At 50.3% G+C, this 17,584-nt stretch overlaps 1 protein-coding gene across 1 annotated transcript in view; it reads right to left on the minus strand.

Moving 5' to 3' along the window:
* HLCS (holocarboxylase synthetase) overlaps nt 1–17,584 on the minus strand; it is a 158,105-nt gene that overhangs the window by 132,130 nt on the left and 8,391 nt on the right. Inside the window, exons 2-5 of the mRNA XM_014467255.2 lie at nt 14,621–14,758; nt 10,493–10,655; nt 7,729–8,675; nt 4,741–4,923 (exon numbers count right to left, since the gene is read on the minus strand). Of these exons, the coding sequence (XP_014322741.1) occupies nt 4,741–4,923; nt 7,729–8,675; nt 10,493–10,544 (1,182 nt within the window). The 5' untranslated portion in view covers nt 10,545–10,655; nt 14,621–14,758. The remainder of the gene's footprint in view (nt 1–4,740; nt 4,924–7,728; nt 8,676–10,492; nt 10,656–14,620; nt 14,759–17,584) is intronic.

Here is a 17,584-nt window from a genome sequence, read left to right on the forward strand (position 1 = left end):
CTCAGCCCAGGGGATGAGCCCTTGACCGGAATCAAACCCGGGACCCTTCAGTCCGCAGGCTGATGCTCTATCCATTAAGCCAAACCAGCTAGGGCTATATGGGACTTTTTGCCTTATTCAAGTTTTGACCATTTATGGAATGCCTTCAAAGTCTACTGACATAGAGTAATTTCATTTTTAATTTTTAATAACTGGTTTTGCTCTTTATAAAAATAATACATGTACATTATAGAAAATTTGAAAAATACAATGAAAGTTTTAAAAGCCTATTAAAATTGCTCTTAGCCCACCACCCAAAAATATACCATGTATGTACTGTATTTCCTTCCAGTCTTTTGTCTATGGATACATGTGTGTGGTGTGCATATGCTCATGTGTTTTACTGGTTTACTTTGACAGATCATAAATTTGCTGAGGCCCGAATTTCAATCCCGCCCCTGGGAGGCTCGATGAACCGGCTAGACCCCGGTCAGAGAGGAGGTACGCTTGGCCACCAGGAGTCTGTACCTCAAGAGCTGGCTGCCTGGTCTGATCACGCACGGTGACACCGCAAAATCATACTGACGGGATTTTGCAGCGGAAATCACACGATACTGTGGTGTCTGGGTGTCGAAGGTCTCAGAACACGCCCCTTGCAAATACCAGGGGCCAACTGTACTTTGGGCCTATTTTTCTACTCGGACCCCGTGCCAGTCTCTTTCATTCATATCGCGGTCATGTGGAAGCACGAGGTACCTCATAAATCTTCCGTGCTATTTGCTATAAAGAGCGAGTGTCTAGGCCCCAAACTGTATAAACACAGCTGGCATGCAGTAGAACTATTTAGATAACCAGTGTGTATATTTGGTTCTTTCATAGTCCATCCTGTAATGGCACCTCGTACACAGTCCATGTTGAATGGAAGATGAATATTATGAACTGTGACACTGAAATCATCGCTACAGACCCAGAAGAAAGTGTCGCCAGCATCATGGAAAACTTCTAAATTATACTGTGAAATTACACGGTGATGTCGAGAGGGAAAAGCTAAGCCTCCGAACTGCTTTATGGTGCCAGGGTGTCTGCTGACCAGGCAGCCTAGCTCAGCAGCGCCACCGTGTGGTCACAGAGTATTTCGCAGGAAGCAGAGAGCCCGCCCAGGCATTGATTCGGAAGAAGGCAGGGGATGAACCTAAGGGTGGGCTGCGTGTAACACCCAGGGGTGCCAGGACGCCAAGAACTCTCCACTGCCGAATTCGTTCCATGGGGACCAATGAGACCTACTAAGAAGGCTGCGGGAAAGCACAGCAGATGCAAAGGGTTCTAGTCCCAACCTGCCATCCGTCTCTACCAACACTGAGCCCCCAGCACAAGGCCTAGAAGCTGTTCTGAAACGTCTGGGCCTCGGCATCAGGAGCAGAGCAGGAATCCCCCAGCCGCCCCAGAAAGCCCGTCACGGTGGGCGAGTAGCCACCTTCGCATTCATGTACAGAATGTGTATCCCAGGAAAACACTCTAAAGCCCTAAATTCTTCCCTTCCCTTCCACAGCAGAGCCCAACTCTTCTGGGAGAAATTAATAAGCACTAAAAAACAAGGACATGCACTCCTTTGCTCAGTTCCTTGGGCTCCCAAAGTGCAACAACTCGGAGAGAAGCCGTTGGGAGGGAAAAGGAGGCCACATAGACATCTAAGATCAACCAGAGCAAATGGAGACTCGAAATATTACTCTTCTCCAAAGTCAGATGTGTCCAGGGGTTGGCGGGTTTGAAGTCTGTGGGCAATACCTGTGTCTACAGAACAAATACGTGCTTTGATCTTGTTCAAGCATCTCATGTCCATGGTTTGTGAACAGGGGTTACCAATCCACAGGGGGACACGGATCCCCAAGAGGAGGAAGCACCTGCTGTGTATTGTACTGTGAGCACATGCCCGATTCAAAGCCTTCGGTATTTAGGGTTATAGCCACCCTAAAGGAGGCCCAGGAAAAGCCTCGAGTCCCAAACTTCTGCTCACAGGAAGATAACCTGGGCTCACCTTCTTCTCCATTGCTCTAAGAGTCTAGAGGTGCAAGTCCCCAGACCAGCAAGGTCAGAACTCCCGGGAAAGGTCAGGGAGTGCGGTCAAGGGCAAGCCCTGGTCTGTCTTGCTCCCTGGCCTCCCTGGCCGTGAGCCTCCGGGGAAGGCAGGCACCCCCTCACATGTCCAGCCTCAGCCCTCCATGCCCAGGAAAGGGGGGGGGGTGTCTGAGAGTGACAGTCCCATCTCCCCGTGCCCGCATGGCTCTGTCCCTTCCGCCAGGTGGCAGGTCTGTAGGGGGGTCGTCTACAAGAGCGGAAGCTGTGAGGACCAGCTTGATTTTGATACTTTTTTATACTCCAGCCACCAGATGGATGGAGGTGGAGCTTTTCCTTCTATTAACGGAACGCACTAAACAGATAAATGACGGCGAGCTTTGATTTCCTGAGGTGCAGGTGCAAACAAAAGTCACACCATTAATTCTCAGGAGCACCCATTAAAAAGCGTGCAGACTGACTAGACGTTGTGTAATGAAAATGCAATCTATAATAACAAAAGCGTTATATGCTAATTAGACTGGACAGCCAAACGACCTTCCGGACGTCCTTCTGGACAACCTTCCGGACGAAACCGGGGCTGCGAGGGCGAAGCAAGCTGCCGTGGCTACAAGGGCCAAGGCAAGCCGCGGCGGCTGCGAGGGCCAAGCCCCTTGCAAGAATTTCGTGCATCAGGCCTCTAGTTCTACATAATAAAAGCCTAATATGCTAAGTGTCCGGTTGTCCAGTCGTCCATTCAACCAATCAAAGCGTAATATGCTAATAATATGCTAAGACCACTCAACCACTTGCTATGATATGCACTGACCACCAGGGGGCAGACGCTTCAACCAGTAGATTAGCTTGCTGCTGGGGTCCGGCCGATGGGGATTGAGCGAGACAGGCCGGACAGGCCCTGGAGCCCTCCCGTGGTCCCTCCCTGGCTGGCCAACCTCCTGCGTCCCTCCCCGGCCCCGATCGTGCACCGGTGGGGTTGCTCAGCCTGGCCTGCGCCCTCTCGCAATACGGGACCCCTCAGGGGATGTCGGAGAGCCAGTTTCGGCCCGATCCCGCAGGCCAGGCTGAGGGACCCACTGGTGCACGAATCCGTGCACCGGGCCTCTAGTAAAAGTATGTTCTTAGATGGAAAAAACACACCTGTTGCTTTATTAATTTTTAAATTAAAATCATTACCTATATCACCAGTCATTTGTTAAAAGCACTAGACACTTGTAATTTAACCTCTCAACAATCTAATCTTAATATCAATAATTGTACTCTTGCCCTAGCTGGTTTGGCTTAGTGGATAGAGCTTTGGCCTGTGGACTGAAGGGTCCCAGTTTGATTCTGGCCAAGGGTACATACCCAAATTGTGGGCTCAATCCCCAGTAGGGGGCATGCAGGAGGCAGCTGATCAATGATTCTCTCTCATCATTGATGTTTTTATCTCTCTCCCTCTCCCTTCCTCTCTGAAATCAATAAAGAAATATATTTTAAAAATAATAATTGTACTCTTTACACAGAACTTCCACATATGCTATTTCATCTAGTCCTCAAATACTCCTATAAAAATCCTACTCTGAAATCCCCCAGATTTTGTGTCTGTCTTCTCCACGGGAGGCTCACAGCTCTGCTCTGCTCTGCACAGCATTTGCCACGGGACGAAGTGTAACCCAAGGAGGGCTCCTCCTCTTTTAAATGTTGGGGTAGGCGATAGAGTGCATTCTCTTCAAGGGAAAGCAGGTGAGTGTGGTGTTTAGAGTCACCTGGGCTAGTCAGTATTTGCTGAATCTGCTCGGTTATGTCACTAAACTCACCCCCTCCCCTATTTAGGGAAGGCAACAGAAACAGACCCACAGAATAATTTGCCACAATTAATAGGAAACTGACAGCTTGGCAAGAAGCCTCACCTGGGCTTAGCAAACTGCTCAAACCAGGTACCAACCACAGGCATCAAATGCAGACACCAGTCCAGGAAAATCCCCGCAGGCATTCCCAGCTCAGGCCCTTTCTCGGTGGACACAGCTAGGATTGGCCACAAGGTGGCAGGCGTCAGCACAAAAATAAAACAAAACTGGGGATGCTCCCTTCCAGAGATTCGCTGAGAAGGGTCCAAATCAAACGACCGTTTTTAATCCCAAGTGCGTAATTGTGGTTTCCAAGTACCTCCTGGCACATAAGACAGTGACCCTTTCCCCTTAATGTGGGAAGGGCCAGAATTTTAAGACTTAACACCTTCTAAATTCTAACAGTCTTCTCGCCCTCCCTGTGATGCAAACGCCAAATACATTAGTTATACTTGGACATCTTTAAGTTTGTGCAGAGGCCCAAACAGAAAAATCAAAAACAGAAATCAAAGTGGAAGCCCACTGCCACGGACGAGTCAGGACAAGGCTGACCGTTTTTGTTGTTGTTGATCCTCACCCGAGGATATTTTCCCATTGATTTTAGGGAGAGTGGAAGAGAGAGGGAAAGACAGAGAAACATGGATGTGAGAGAAACACATTGACTGGTTGCCTCCTGCACGCGCCCAACGAGGGCCCGGGCTGGAGAGGAGCCTGCAACCAAGGTACGTGCCTTTGACCGGAATTGAACCCTGGGACCCTTTGGTCCGCAGGCCGACACTCTATCCACTGAGCCACACCGGCCAGGGCCAGGGTGACTGTTTGGAGAAGGGTGCCTCGGTGGCCTTCCGCCGAGCACACTCACCTCCGCCGCCAGCAGCAGGTGAAGAGGCGTCAAGGCAGGAACGTGCTGCACGTCACAGCTGAGGCCGAGGGTGGTCAGGATCTCCTTCAGGACTTCGTACCTCCTTGTGTTGCTGGACTTGAGCAGGTTAAAGTCCTCTTCAGTCTGCACGACTGGAGAGCTGGGAGGTAGTTCCAGGTGCACCTGAGGGGGAAGCACCACTCCATAAGGGGGGGCACTCAGAACATTCACAAAAACGGTGTCTGGCAGTGTTTCTGAAAACACGGCCGTGAATCCTTCTAATTAGCGACACAATATACCTTAAAACCTGAACATGTAGAAAGTAACGCCAAGCAGTAAGAAGATTCAGAAGAGCCCAGGAAAACCGTGGCTGTCGGGCCGAGAGGCCACGGTGGAAATGGCCCAGGATAGTAATCCAAATCTTTCAGGTCCCAACTTTCCCCACTAACCAGCCTGGGGACCTTGGGCAAGTCACTTCACTTGGTTACTAGTATATGACTGCCCTACTCTACCTGGTGGCCATAACCACTGGGAAGCAACCGGGGAGGCAGTCCCCTTAGCCGCCTTTAAGTGCGTTTGCAGGAATCCAGGCAGATGCGTGGCTTGGGGGGACCCGGGAAAGGCCTGCCCCACACCCCCTTCACCTGACTGAGTTTAAGACCAGGAACTTCAGGCACTTGGTTCAGGCTGTGTCATGTAGTTAACACTGAAACAGCGCCTCCTATCGATGAAAAGGTCTGTGTCTTACGACAGAGGAACGTCCCGGAACTCACAGCTCCTCCCGATCAGATTCTCACTGGGCGATCAGCGGGAGGGGACGCCACTCGCACCTAGTGGGTGAGGCAGCTAACACCCGACAAGGCACAGGACGGCCCCACAACAGAGGACACAAGCAATGTCCTCCAGCCGTGGGTGGGACTCTGCGTGAAGTGGGACCACTTCTGCCACATGGCGAGTTAACCAAGAAAAAGCTCTATTTCCGTGTGGTGTCAGGTGGGTACTAGCCTAATCGGGGCGATCTCTTCATACGTTACAGAAATGTCTCATCACTATGTTGTGTGTCTAAAACTAATATATGTCAACTATAATTGAAAATTTGAAAATTTTTACACAAATAAAATTAGCATTCAATAAAATATACATATATACAATACACAGGGTGAGGCAAAAGTAGGTTGTTTGTATGGAATGTAATACAATAATTAACAAGTAATAATACAAGAATAAACTCTGTGTTTTGTGTACTCACAACTGTAAACCTACTTTTGTCCACCCTGTATAGATATAGATATAGATATAGATATAGATATAGATATAGATATAGATATATGTAGAGATATATGTAGAGATATTTTTTTAATCCATTGTAGAGATTTTATCTGCATTTCATGCCAAACTCCTCGCCCCTCTGATAACCTAATGTCAGCATAATCCACAGCCTTAAATGTCCCTGCCAACCTGCCCGGCACGGCCAGGGCTGCAGACCCCCTCTTCCCGTGGTGACGGACGGCAACAGCGTCGCGGGCACCCCTTTCCACCAGGCCACCACCTACTGTGCAGCTGTGGTTGCAGTACTTAGCCTCCTCTTACTGGGTTACATCATTACTCGATTTATGGCAAAGATGAAGGCTATGAAATCCAACAGGGCAAGAGGGAACTAACCAGCCTGTGATGCTATTTATTGGTTGATCTCGGCGGCGAGGTATCGTCGTGACACAGGCCTGAGGAGAGAGCAGTGACCCTGCCCCAGAGACTGGAAGTCGTCTGGGATCAGAAATGACACGCTAATCCCCTGAATCTGATTTCTGAAGCTGCATCATATCGCCTTTTTTCCTGGAGCGACGCATGCAGTATCGGATTTTATGACAGCAATGGGGCCCATTTAGACGCAGCAGCGAGAGACGTGCTGTGCAGCTCAGAGGAACGGTCACCACGGTGCCGAATCAATTTTCTAGTCCAAGTCTGTGCACCGGGCGGTAAAGTTCGCTCTTCAAAACTGAAATACGGCCCTAGGAAGTGGGGTTTTAGAGTGGATTTTCTGAGAGTGCAGTTACCATAGTTACCGTATTTGCAGAGAGAAAGATAAGATGAACATGTATTAGGCCTCCAAAAACAAATCCATGTGGTTTGCAACCTAGAGAAAACCTGATTGGTTGCCCATGTTCATCTGTCCCAATGTCCAGATTCCTTGTTTATATGCATCTTAGGGACAAATGAGCGGGGAAAATGGTAGAGAAACAAACCTATACCCTTGAAAAATGTTTGGTCAGAAAACCAAAAGGACTCAGGAGGGCTGGAGAGAGACAGCATACAAAACTAAAACAACCGCCCGGCTGGGGTGCTCAGTGGTTGAGCGTCGACCAGGAGATCACAGTTCACAGTTCAATTCCCAGTCAGGGCACATGCCCAGATTGTGGGCTCGATCCCCAGCCGGGGGCGTGCAGGAGGCAGCCTCTCATCACTGATGTTTCTATCTCTCCCTCTTCCTTCCTCTCTGAAATCAATAAAAATATACTTTAAAAAATTAAAACAACAAAAAAGGAAACAGTTCCCCAATTCAATAAAAAGATTCCACCCTAGCTGGTTTGGCTCAGTGGACAGAGCGTCAGCCTGGGAACTGAAGGGTCCTGGGTTCAACTCTGATAGTGGACACAATCCCCAGTGTGGGGCGTGCAGGAGGCAGTCGATCCATGACTCTCTCTCATCACTGATGTTTCTCTCTCCCTCCCTCTCTCCCTCTCTCTCTCTCTCTCTGTCTCTCTCTCTGAAATAAATAACGTTCCTCCATCACGAGTATTCCGGTTAGATGAGATATTCACGCGACAGGAAAGCCCTGATCTAACCCATCTACTCACATCAGCAGAAACTCCCAGCCGCAGGTCAAAAGTGCCCCCGGGGAAGACTCTCAGACCTGGCAAAGCACAGCTGTGCAGGCACGTTCCCCGTCAGACGTACCCAGAGATCACCACAGGGGCGCCCGCCGCCTACCTGGCAAAGCACAGCCTCTCCTCCACGCGCTCCAAAAGGCACTTGCACAATCAGCCTGTCCTGGTCCTCGTTCTCCAGGTGGCCCTGGAGCTGGCCCGGGCGGAGTGGCTCCCTGGGGCCCTGCTCATAAACACAGCCACTGCTCAGGATGCTGAGCGTCACCTGGCTCCGGTCGGCCTTGGAGAAGACCAGGCTCTGGACCGTCTCCTGCAGCGCGTCCTTGCTGGTCACCTGGCAGCCAGCCAGCGTGAAGGACGAAGACAGGCCCAGCACCTTCCCGCCCTGGGAGAGGTAGGCCAGGAACTTCTGGTGCACGTCTGTGGGAATAGACTCCCTGGTGGCGATGACCAACAGCAGACAGTTGTCTGGCCACGGGTCTCGGCGTGCGCTCTCCTCCGGCAGGTGGTAGAGCGTGTAGCTGTCGGGGTCCACGCAGTCAGCCAGAACGGACCGGACCTGCTGCAACCGGCCCAGGGCCTCCTGGGAGTCGGAGCCCACGTAGAAGAGGATGTTGGGTGCCTTCCCCGTGAGGTTGGTTCTCCTCCCTTCTCTCTCGGGGCAGACGGCCTCAGCCGCACCCTCCCCGCTGCCGCTGGCGTCGTAGGGAAGATCGGGAATGTCTTCTGCAGATGCGAACCTGATGGACTCGATGGTGCTGTTCTCCAGCTCCAAACACTCGTGGCAACTAGACAGGTGGAGGCCGCAGAGCTCGGTGCAGCCCTCTCCTCTGTCGCTCTCCCCAGCGGCCTCGTTCCCGGAGGCGCCGCCGCGCCCTGGGGTGGGTTCTGCACCAAGAACCGCCGGGTCATCTTTGCCAACGTGCTCCATGACGCCCGGATCGGGCTCACCCTGGACAGCAGGTTCGGGGCTCGGCTGCAGGCTGCGGGCTGGCTTGGTCGCGGCCTGGTCCTTAAGCTCCTGCAGAGTGGAGTCCTGCAGGTGCACCGCTGACGCATGAGCAGAAAAGACACTCAGTCACCTCTCTGGTTTGTCCTGCTGCTCCCTGCGTTCCCTGCCTCAGGTTCCTGGGTGCCCACGGCCTCCCCACCTAACCCTGCGGCGTCCTTTGGAACCAGGTAAGTGCTCCCACCTGCCAGGAGGGGGCCCCTGATGGCCTCACAACACCTTTGAGTCAGAAAATCTGATTCCCCAGCTGACGAGTGAAGAAAGTGAGATTCCGAGAGGTCACTTTGCCCACTTCCTTCTAGATTCAGTTTCTTGGTTGTCCCTCTCCGATATAATAATGAAACGACAAAACAGAAAGGCACTCCCTCTGGGCCTATCCAAGCACACCCCCGGGAAAGCCACTCCCAGGGCGCCCCCTCCGCTGGGCCGGAAGAAGGGTCTTTCCAGTGTCTGCTCTCAGGACTGGAGTATCATTTACAATCACTGATTCAAAACCCATTTACTGAGCACCTGCTCTGCATCTGACATGGGATTCGGCACATGCACGTGGCAAATGGGAAAAGTAAGTGATTTACACAAACCTCTGACCTGGTAAGGAACAGTCATTTGCTCAAGACACCAACAAAGACATTCCTGGACCCTGAAAAGCCAGCTTGGAGGCCTAATTAAGGAAGACCATTTTGCATGTTTCTTAAAAAAATTAAAAAAAAATGTGTCCCAAAATATTGTGGTATGTATAGTATATATTTCAGATAAAAAACTAAGATTTAGAACTTCATAGTAACACTGCCTATGCTTTCCATTCAATCACACTACAATCTAGAAACTAGTTATTCTGTAGGAGATTGGGAAAATACTAGTAACTATTCCATGGGTTCTGAATTTCCATGCTTGCTCACAGACAGTGCGATTATGGGAAATCCTTGTTTAAGGATTTTAAAAGCCCTCATGATATTCTCAGGGGTAAGCTCCTCAAAAAAACTTGGCACATATATGAACTTTATAGTATTATGGAAACCTAACCTGTTGACTTAATTAAACTGGGAATAAGCATTCACTTACTAGTAAGTCATACCAAATAGGAGTACTCAACAGTACGCAAGCTAATCACCTATGATGTCTGCTATAATGAAAACATCTAAAGTTACTTACAAACAGCCCAGCAGGAATGGCTCAGTGGTTGAGCGTTGACCTACAAACTAGGAGATCATGGTTTGATTCCCGGGCAGGTCATATGCCCGGGTTGTGGGCTCAATCAGGAGGCAGTCAATGATTCTCTTATCATTGATATCTCTATCTTTCTCTCCCTCTCCCTTCCTCTCTGAAATCAAAATATATAGAGAGAGGCCTGGTGCATAACATTTGTGCACTGGGCAGGGGGTCCCTCAGCCCAGCCTGCGCCCTCTCGCAGTCCGGGACCCCTTGGGGGATGTCCACCAAGGGGTCCTTAGTGCTGCCATGGAGGTGGGAGAGGCTCCCCCGCTTCTGGCTGAGCGGCGCTCCCCCTGTGGGAGCACAATGACCACCAGGGGGCAGCTCCTGCATTGAGTGTCTGCCCTCTGGTGGTCAGCGTACATCATAGCGACCGGTGGTTCCGCCATTTAGTCGATTTGCATATCAGCCTTTTATTATATAGGATTAGCCTTAGCTGGTTTGGCTCAGTGGCTAGAGTGTTGGCCTGTGGACTGAAGGATCCTGGGTTCGATTCCTGTCAAGGGCACAGGCCTGGGTTCCAAGCTCGATCCCTAGTGTGGGACATGCAGGAGGCAGCCGATCAATGTTTCTATCTCTCTCTCCCTCTCTGAAATCAATAAAAATATATTAAATATATATATTAAAAATGTTTAAAGTTACTTACAAACAATCTTTTGGGGTATCAACCCGTTAGCCATCTGGAGTCTGTCTTCCATGAACGCCACCCCCAGCTTGCTGAAGTCATCCACACTCGCTTTGGCGATTAACTGGTAAGGGTCCCCAGGTCTGCAAGCTAACGGCAAACAACAGTCTGACCACCTCACAATCTGAGGGGGGAATGGAAGAAAAAGAGAGGTTGAGGTGTCTCTTCTTAAACTAAGGAGGTGCTTCATTTTCCCCTTCAGCGCCCCCTCCCAGCCCCCCGCTGCACTATTACATCAAAGCTGTGCTGCTGGAACCCTCTCATTTCTGCCCAACGCAGGGCTTACAAAGCTCTAACTATATACCTGTACAATGGATTCAGCCGTGAAAGGAATGAAGCAGCGATACATGGTGCAACATAGATGAATCTCGAACACATTATGCCAAGTCAGTGATTTTCAACCGCTGCGCCACGAGAATTTTTAAAACATGCAATACCTGACTGTTTGACTGGGGGCACTGACCTCTCTTCCCTTCCAGTGGTTCTCAACCTTCCTAACGCCGCGACCCTTTCATACAGTCCCTCATGTTGTGGTGACCCCCAATTTCATTGTTACAAATTGAACATAATGAAAGCATAGTGATTACTCACAAAAACAATATGTAATTATATATGTGTTTTCCGATGGTCTTAGGCGACCCCTGTGAAAGGGTCGTTCGACCCCCAAAGGGGTCGCGACTCACAGGTTGAGAACCGCTGGCCTAGGGAGTGAGAGGACTCCAGGGTCTGATTTCCCAAAGCTGAATCCTGGCTCCTCTGGCTAACAGCTGTGTGACCCAAGTAAGTCACTCAATTTCTCTGCTGTGGTTTTCTGTCTGTAAGGTGTTGATGACAGTAAGAGCACCTACCTGGGAAGACTATTGGGAGCGCTAAATGGGGTGACACATAAGGCACCTGGCCCCTAGGGGGCGCTCTTATTCCAAAACGTGGAGCCCTCAGAGCAAGTATGCTCAGCAGGGACCACACCACCCCCAAGTGGGCAAAAACTGGTTGGGGGGATGGGGTGGGGGGGAATCGTACCTACCGCAATGGTTTGGGCCTCCCAAGGCTCAATCCTACCCCACAAAATCTGAGTTTTTAGTATTTCATTTCTCTCTCAGAGAGAATTCAAATTGAACCAAATCTTTCTCCTAAGGGAAACAATAATTGTAAATTATGGCTGATAAACACTGTCTTAGAGGGAAAAATAATACATGCAAGTCTTTAAGGTTAAAAGGTTGAAACCCATTAACTGGTCTGGAATTTGTAGAGGAAGACAAGCCTCTGAATTTCCTTTTAGCTCCACTTGCAGCCTCCCCTGGACCTTGTCACCTGCTCCCCCACCCCCTCCCAGACGCACGCCCAGGGTGACTGGGGTTCACCCGGAGCGTCGGGCTGACCAACGGTGCAGTCGGACTCTGCATGGCAAAGAGGACATCTCTGATCAAATGAGAGGTGAAGCTCCCAATGCAGACAAAGCCGAGCCGACGTCCAGCCTTGAGAAAGGAGGAAGGATGTGAGCTCAGGAGGCTGCGCAGGGAAACTCCCACCGTGGCAAGACCTGACTTTTCAGACGAGGGTGAAGGGAAGCATGAAAAGGACAGTGCCACCTCCTGCACGAAGCTGAAACCATCTCTGTTCTGAGCGCTATGGCGGGCGATCTAAGAGCAGGGGTGCTCGCCAGGGGACACGGGCCCAGCGGCAGGGGCTCCATCGCTGATTTAGCAGCCGCGGGAGCCAGCGGGTGGAGCCCCTCCCCGAAGTCAGCACTCAGTGTAAAAGGAGCCGGAGCCGATCATTAACTCAGCGGCCGAACAGAGAAGCAGGAGATAAACAAAGCCAGGGGGTGGGCAGGAAGCAGGAGAGAACAATATCCACACGTCCCTGATCAAGTTTCCCCACTCGGCCAGCCATTTCCTCTCCGAAGTGCCTTTCCTTTTTCCAGGAACGTGGTCCAGGAGCCACCGACCATGCAAACTGCACAGCAGCGGAGCTGGGTGCTCTGATCAAAGCAGAGCCGCCCATCACCCATCTCCTCCGGGGCCGGGGGTGTTTGCCTTCCGGGGACTGAAAGCAAACAGGACCCTTCCAGTTTGCACTGGGAGATGGAAACACCAGGGCAGAGAAAGAAAAGGCTGGCTCCCAAAGATCAAAGCGAAGGAAGCCCTGGGCGGCCCTCGACAAAGGGGTTCCTCAAAGAAGGGGGGTGCAGAGTCCTGCCATGAGCAAGTGACTGCAGGCGGCACGGATGACAGCAGGCAGCGAGGTCTCTGCTCCATCAGCCGAACACCGTCCTCGGCCACGGGGAATGGCAGGGCCGGGAGGCGCCAGTGAAAGCCATCCGAGAGAGCCCCAACTCAAAAAGGTATCGCTTTCAGCATCTGTAAGGGTTGTATCGTCCTAAACATGTGACAGACTGGCCCCAGACTGTGTGGTTCAGTTGGCTGGGTGTTGTCCTGCGACTGGAAGGTGGCTGGTTCAATTCCCAGTCAGGACACATACATGCCCAGTTGTGGGCTCGATCCGGGGATTGTGCAGGGGGCAGCTGATCGATGTTATGCTCTCACATCGATGTTTCTCTCCCTCTCCCTTCCTCTCGAAGGAAGGAAGGAAGGAAGGAAGGAAGGAAGGAAGGAAGGAAGGAAGGAAGGAAGGAAGGAAGGAAGGAAGAAGTCAATAAAAATTTTTAAAATCAATTAAAAAATTTTAATGTGAAAGAATGTAAGATCTCATCAGGTTTAAAAGTCTCTCTTAAATAAGATATCTTCTACTGAATATCTTAGGATACTGTCAAATTCAAACGATTTTTGAGTTGTAAAGTGCATACATAGTTTCATAAGGGCACCCAAAAGGCAAAATCCCACCGAGCAATCAACCTGAACAGGCCTGCAGACTTCGTGAGAAGACAGTGAGCTATGACGGCAACTCCTCATTAGGTTCTGAAGCCCAACCTAAGAAATGGACTTCGGTGTAATAGCTAAGGCGCTCAGAAAACTAGCTCCAGACAAAACCAGCTCCGGCTGCAAGGCCCGCCAAACTCTGATCACAGACAAAATGAGTTAACTGGATCGCACACTTGGTGGGTAGGCATCTGTCAACAACCCCACCCCCCCAGACCCCCAAAAAATTAAGAATTAAGCACCTCGCCCTAACCGGTTTGGCTCAGTGGATAGAGCGTCGGCCTGCGGACTGAAAGGTCCCAGGTTCGATTCCGGTCAAGGGCATGTACCTGGGTTGTGGGCACATCCCCAGTGGGGAGTGTGCAGGAGGCAGCTGATCGATGTTTCTCTCTCATCAATGTTTCTAACTCTCTATCCCTCTCCCTTCCTCTCTGTAAAAAATCAATAAAATATATATACTCTTTCAAAACAACTTACATCTTTTGCCCCAAACCCATGAGATGAAAGAGCCCCGTCAGCTGGAAATCAGCAGACATGTCTCCTTCTCCCTCCAGCCCGGATGCTGGTGGTTGAGCTTGCACGTCCCAGGACCTGGTCCTTCTCTGCCAGCATATGGCTCAATAAACCCATTCTGTCAGGACCACTCCCAGCCTCGAAGGTCTGACATAAGGATGGACTAAGTGCCTGGGGACACTGAGCCGTGCTGCCCAATGACATGGTGTGGGCCACAAACAAGCCACACAGGCAGTTTCACCTGTTCCAGCAGCCACGTTTTAAAAAGTAATAAAAAATAAAACAAAATAAATGTTTTGCCCTGGGCGGTTTTGCTCAATGGATAGAGCATGGGTCGGTCTGTGGACTGAAGGGTCCCTGGTTCGAATCCCACAAGGAGCAGGATCAATCCCTGGCCCTGGTCGGAGCCTGTGCGGGAAGCAACCAACTGATGTGTCTCTCTCACATCAACTGTCTCCCCCCCTCCCTCCCACTTCTCTAAAAATCAGCGGGAAAATATCCTTCAGTGAGGATCAACAAAATAAAAAACTTAAACTGGGGAAAGTAATTTCACTGATATATTTTCATTTAACCCAAAACATCCAGAAAGAAAGGGAGTCACAAAGGCCAGGAAAAAGCGCTCATAAGACAACGAATTCAGTTGTAATTAAGACACACAGTTTCCTTACAGTAAACAAGTGAGAAACGCGTTACTCACGGTTTCTGTAGGGGAAGGCAGCCTCTGCAGATTCTCCCCCTGCACCCAAACGCTCTCCGTCACAAATGCTATGTGTTCGGCCTCAAGTATGAGAGGAGAAACAAGATAGAGGGCCCATTTGTTCAAGTCATCAATGGACTGGATAGAGAGAAAGAAAACACAAAAAAAGGGATTTCATGTCACTTCAAACCACAACTGCCCCTTAACTCAACATCCGGGACATTTCCCCGCCCCCCCTCGCTAATTCCAGGTGGGATATAAGTAAGGTCATCTGGTGCCCTCCTACAGACCACCTTCACCTGCGTTACTTGTTGAACTAGGGCTAGACAAACAGCTGCAAACTCCCCTCTAGGACTCAGGACAGCTTTTAACATCTCCAGATATTTGTTAGCAACTACTTGATTCTCAGTCTGGGCTTACTGCTACTATTCTTTACTGTATAGAGAAAAAGAGGTATGCGGCCCGCCGGCTGCGAGCTTGACATGCTTGGTTTAGAGCAGCGGTCACCAAACGGTGGTCCGTGAGGTCTGAAAGGTTGGCGACCGCTGGTTTAGAGCATGTAGGAGCTCTACAAATGACAACTTGGAGGGACGTGTGTTTTTTGTTGTTGTTGTTAATCCTCACCTGAGGAAATTTTTTCGTTGATTTTTAGAGTGGAAGAGAAAGGGAAAGATAGAGAGAAACATCCATGTGAGAGAAGCACATTGACTGGTTGCCTCCTGCACACACCCTGACCAGGGTCTGGGCCGGGGAGGAGCCTGCAACTGAGGTACGTGCCCTTGACTGAATTCGAACCTGGGACCCATTGGTCCTCAGGCCGACGCTCTATCCACTGAGCCAAACCAGCTAGGGCTTGGAGGGACTTTTAAAGATGAGGTTCAGAGCCTGGCCAGTGTGGCTCAGTGGATGAGCACTAACCCATGAACTAGTAGGTCATGGTTCAATTCCCGGTCAGGGCACATGCCTGAGTTGTGGCTCGATCCCCAGTGGAGGGTGTGCAGAAGGCAGCTAATCGATGGTTCTCTCTCATCACTGATGTTTCTACCTCTCTCTCCCTCTCCCTTCCTCTCTCTGCAATCAATAAAAACATATTTTTAAAAAATGAGGCTCAGAAGTGCATCCCATTAAACAGAAGCACGTTACTAACAGAAGCCTAGCCCAGAGGACTGTTCTTGCATTTCCATCAGCCATTACAGCTTTAAGAACATATCTAAAGTAGAAGAAGAAAAATAAAAGCACGTGCAATTAAAAAAAAAGAAAAGCTAGAAAGATGAACTGTGATTTAAACTCTGAGGGCACAGAGCAGCACAGCGCAGGCCGGGCCCATCTGGTCCGGCGGGTGAGACAGTGCTATCTGACTGAAGATCTGGGGCAAAGTTAACTATGCTAAGAACTGGGGGCACAGAATCCCTTGAAAGCCCAAGGCAGGTTTGGCTGGAGCAGTGGGCAAGGGCTGAAAAGCTTTAGTTATAGTCATTGAAGTTAGCAGAAGACCAAGCAAGTCATGGAGATGTTCAAAAGTAAAACTGTCCTCCTGGCCGGGTGGCTCAGTTGGTTGGAGCGACGTCCCGAACACCAAAGGCTGCAGGTTCCATTCTGGGTCAGGGCTCCTACTAAGTAAGTCAGGGATCAGACTCAGAGGCCACCGATCTGTTTCTCCCCCCCACCCCCCCACCCCGCCTCTCACTAAAGTCAATAAACATATCCTCGGGTGAGGATAAAACAAAACAAAAAAGAGAGTAAAACTGTTTTTCAAGAAAACTAAAGACATTTACCTCTGAATATTTTTGAATGTTCAAAATTCCCACTCTAAATTTTAAAGGTTATTTTTTAAAGTAAACGATCCAGTGTGGAAGCCAGTACAATAGAAAAGTCCACCTCTCCATTTTCCCCCTCTTGGATTTGTTTCTCAATCAGGGTTCTTTGAGAGAATTAAGCCCTCAGGCGTCCACCGTATGTAGTGAATGAACGTCATTCCTTTGCATCTAGGTGGTACCAGACAGGCGCTCTCTTTGAGAGATCTGAGACACAGTTACGTATATATTCCGTGTTACAGTAGACTAACAAGGAAGGGCATTTTTGATTTGCTAGCAGAACAGTACAGTCCTATACTTAAGCATAACCTCAACAAAATATTCAAGACCTGAGATAAGATTTTAATTCCCATTCGGGTGTTATGGTTTTACACACATAGAAAATCTCATTTTAATGCCAAAAATGAGCCAACTTTCCAGAAGGAAAGGGCAAGAAACCAATGAAAAGCAAAAAAACCACTTTGAAACATTCATGAAAACAGTATCAGTGACATCAATGGAAATTTGCGCTGAACCGCTCTGTGAACCAAGTCCATTTCCAAGAGCTGAACGGGAAGAACTACTGTCCCTTTCACGGAGAGCAGAGCTTTTGCTGAGATTAAACCACAGCGCGGCTGAACGTGTAGCCACCAGGCTAAGAATTGGGCCAAAAAGACAAAGACTGTGCAAACCGAAATAAGACAGGTGCAAAGGCGACCGCTGGGGCGTCCGGGCTGGTAAATGACACCCTGACAGGAGACGAGGGCGGGCAGTTTTTGTCACCTCGGAGATAGCTGACAGAGAGCTGAGAATTTGCTGTCTTTCTCCGAATTCATTCACCCAGACGGCAGCCCGCAGTGGAGGGGAGGATGCCAGGAGCCTAAGTGGGCAGCGCTCTCGGGCTCAGTGCCAGTGGCCATCGCGACCGCACAGGTACACGCCTATTTGGAAGCCAAGGGCCCGGCGTCCGTGCAGTCGCCCCGCGCGCCTGTCCGTTTTCGGATCTCTGGTCCCCTTAAACCCGGCTCCGTGGGCATCGCGGGCAGGGGGCCCCGGCCGGGCGCTTCCGAGACGCCGGGTGCGGAGGGGTCTTCCCAGGCCCCCACAGCGAAGGGCGGCGGGTGAGGGAGGTAGGAGGGGCCCAGGCAGGCGCTTCCGGATTGCCCCGCCC

The sequence above is a fragment of the Myotis lucifugus genome, unplaced genomic scaffold, assembly GCF_000147115.1.
Source record: "Myotis lucifugus unplaced genomic scaffold, Myoluc2.0 scaffold_384, whole genome shotgun sequence".
Classification (NCBI taxonomy): domain Eukaryota; kingdom Metazoa; phylum Chordata; class Mammalia; order Chiroptera; family Vespertilionidae; genus Myotis; species Myotis lucifugus.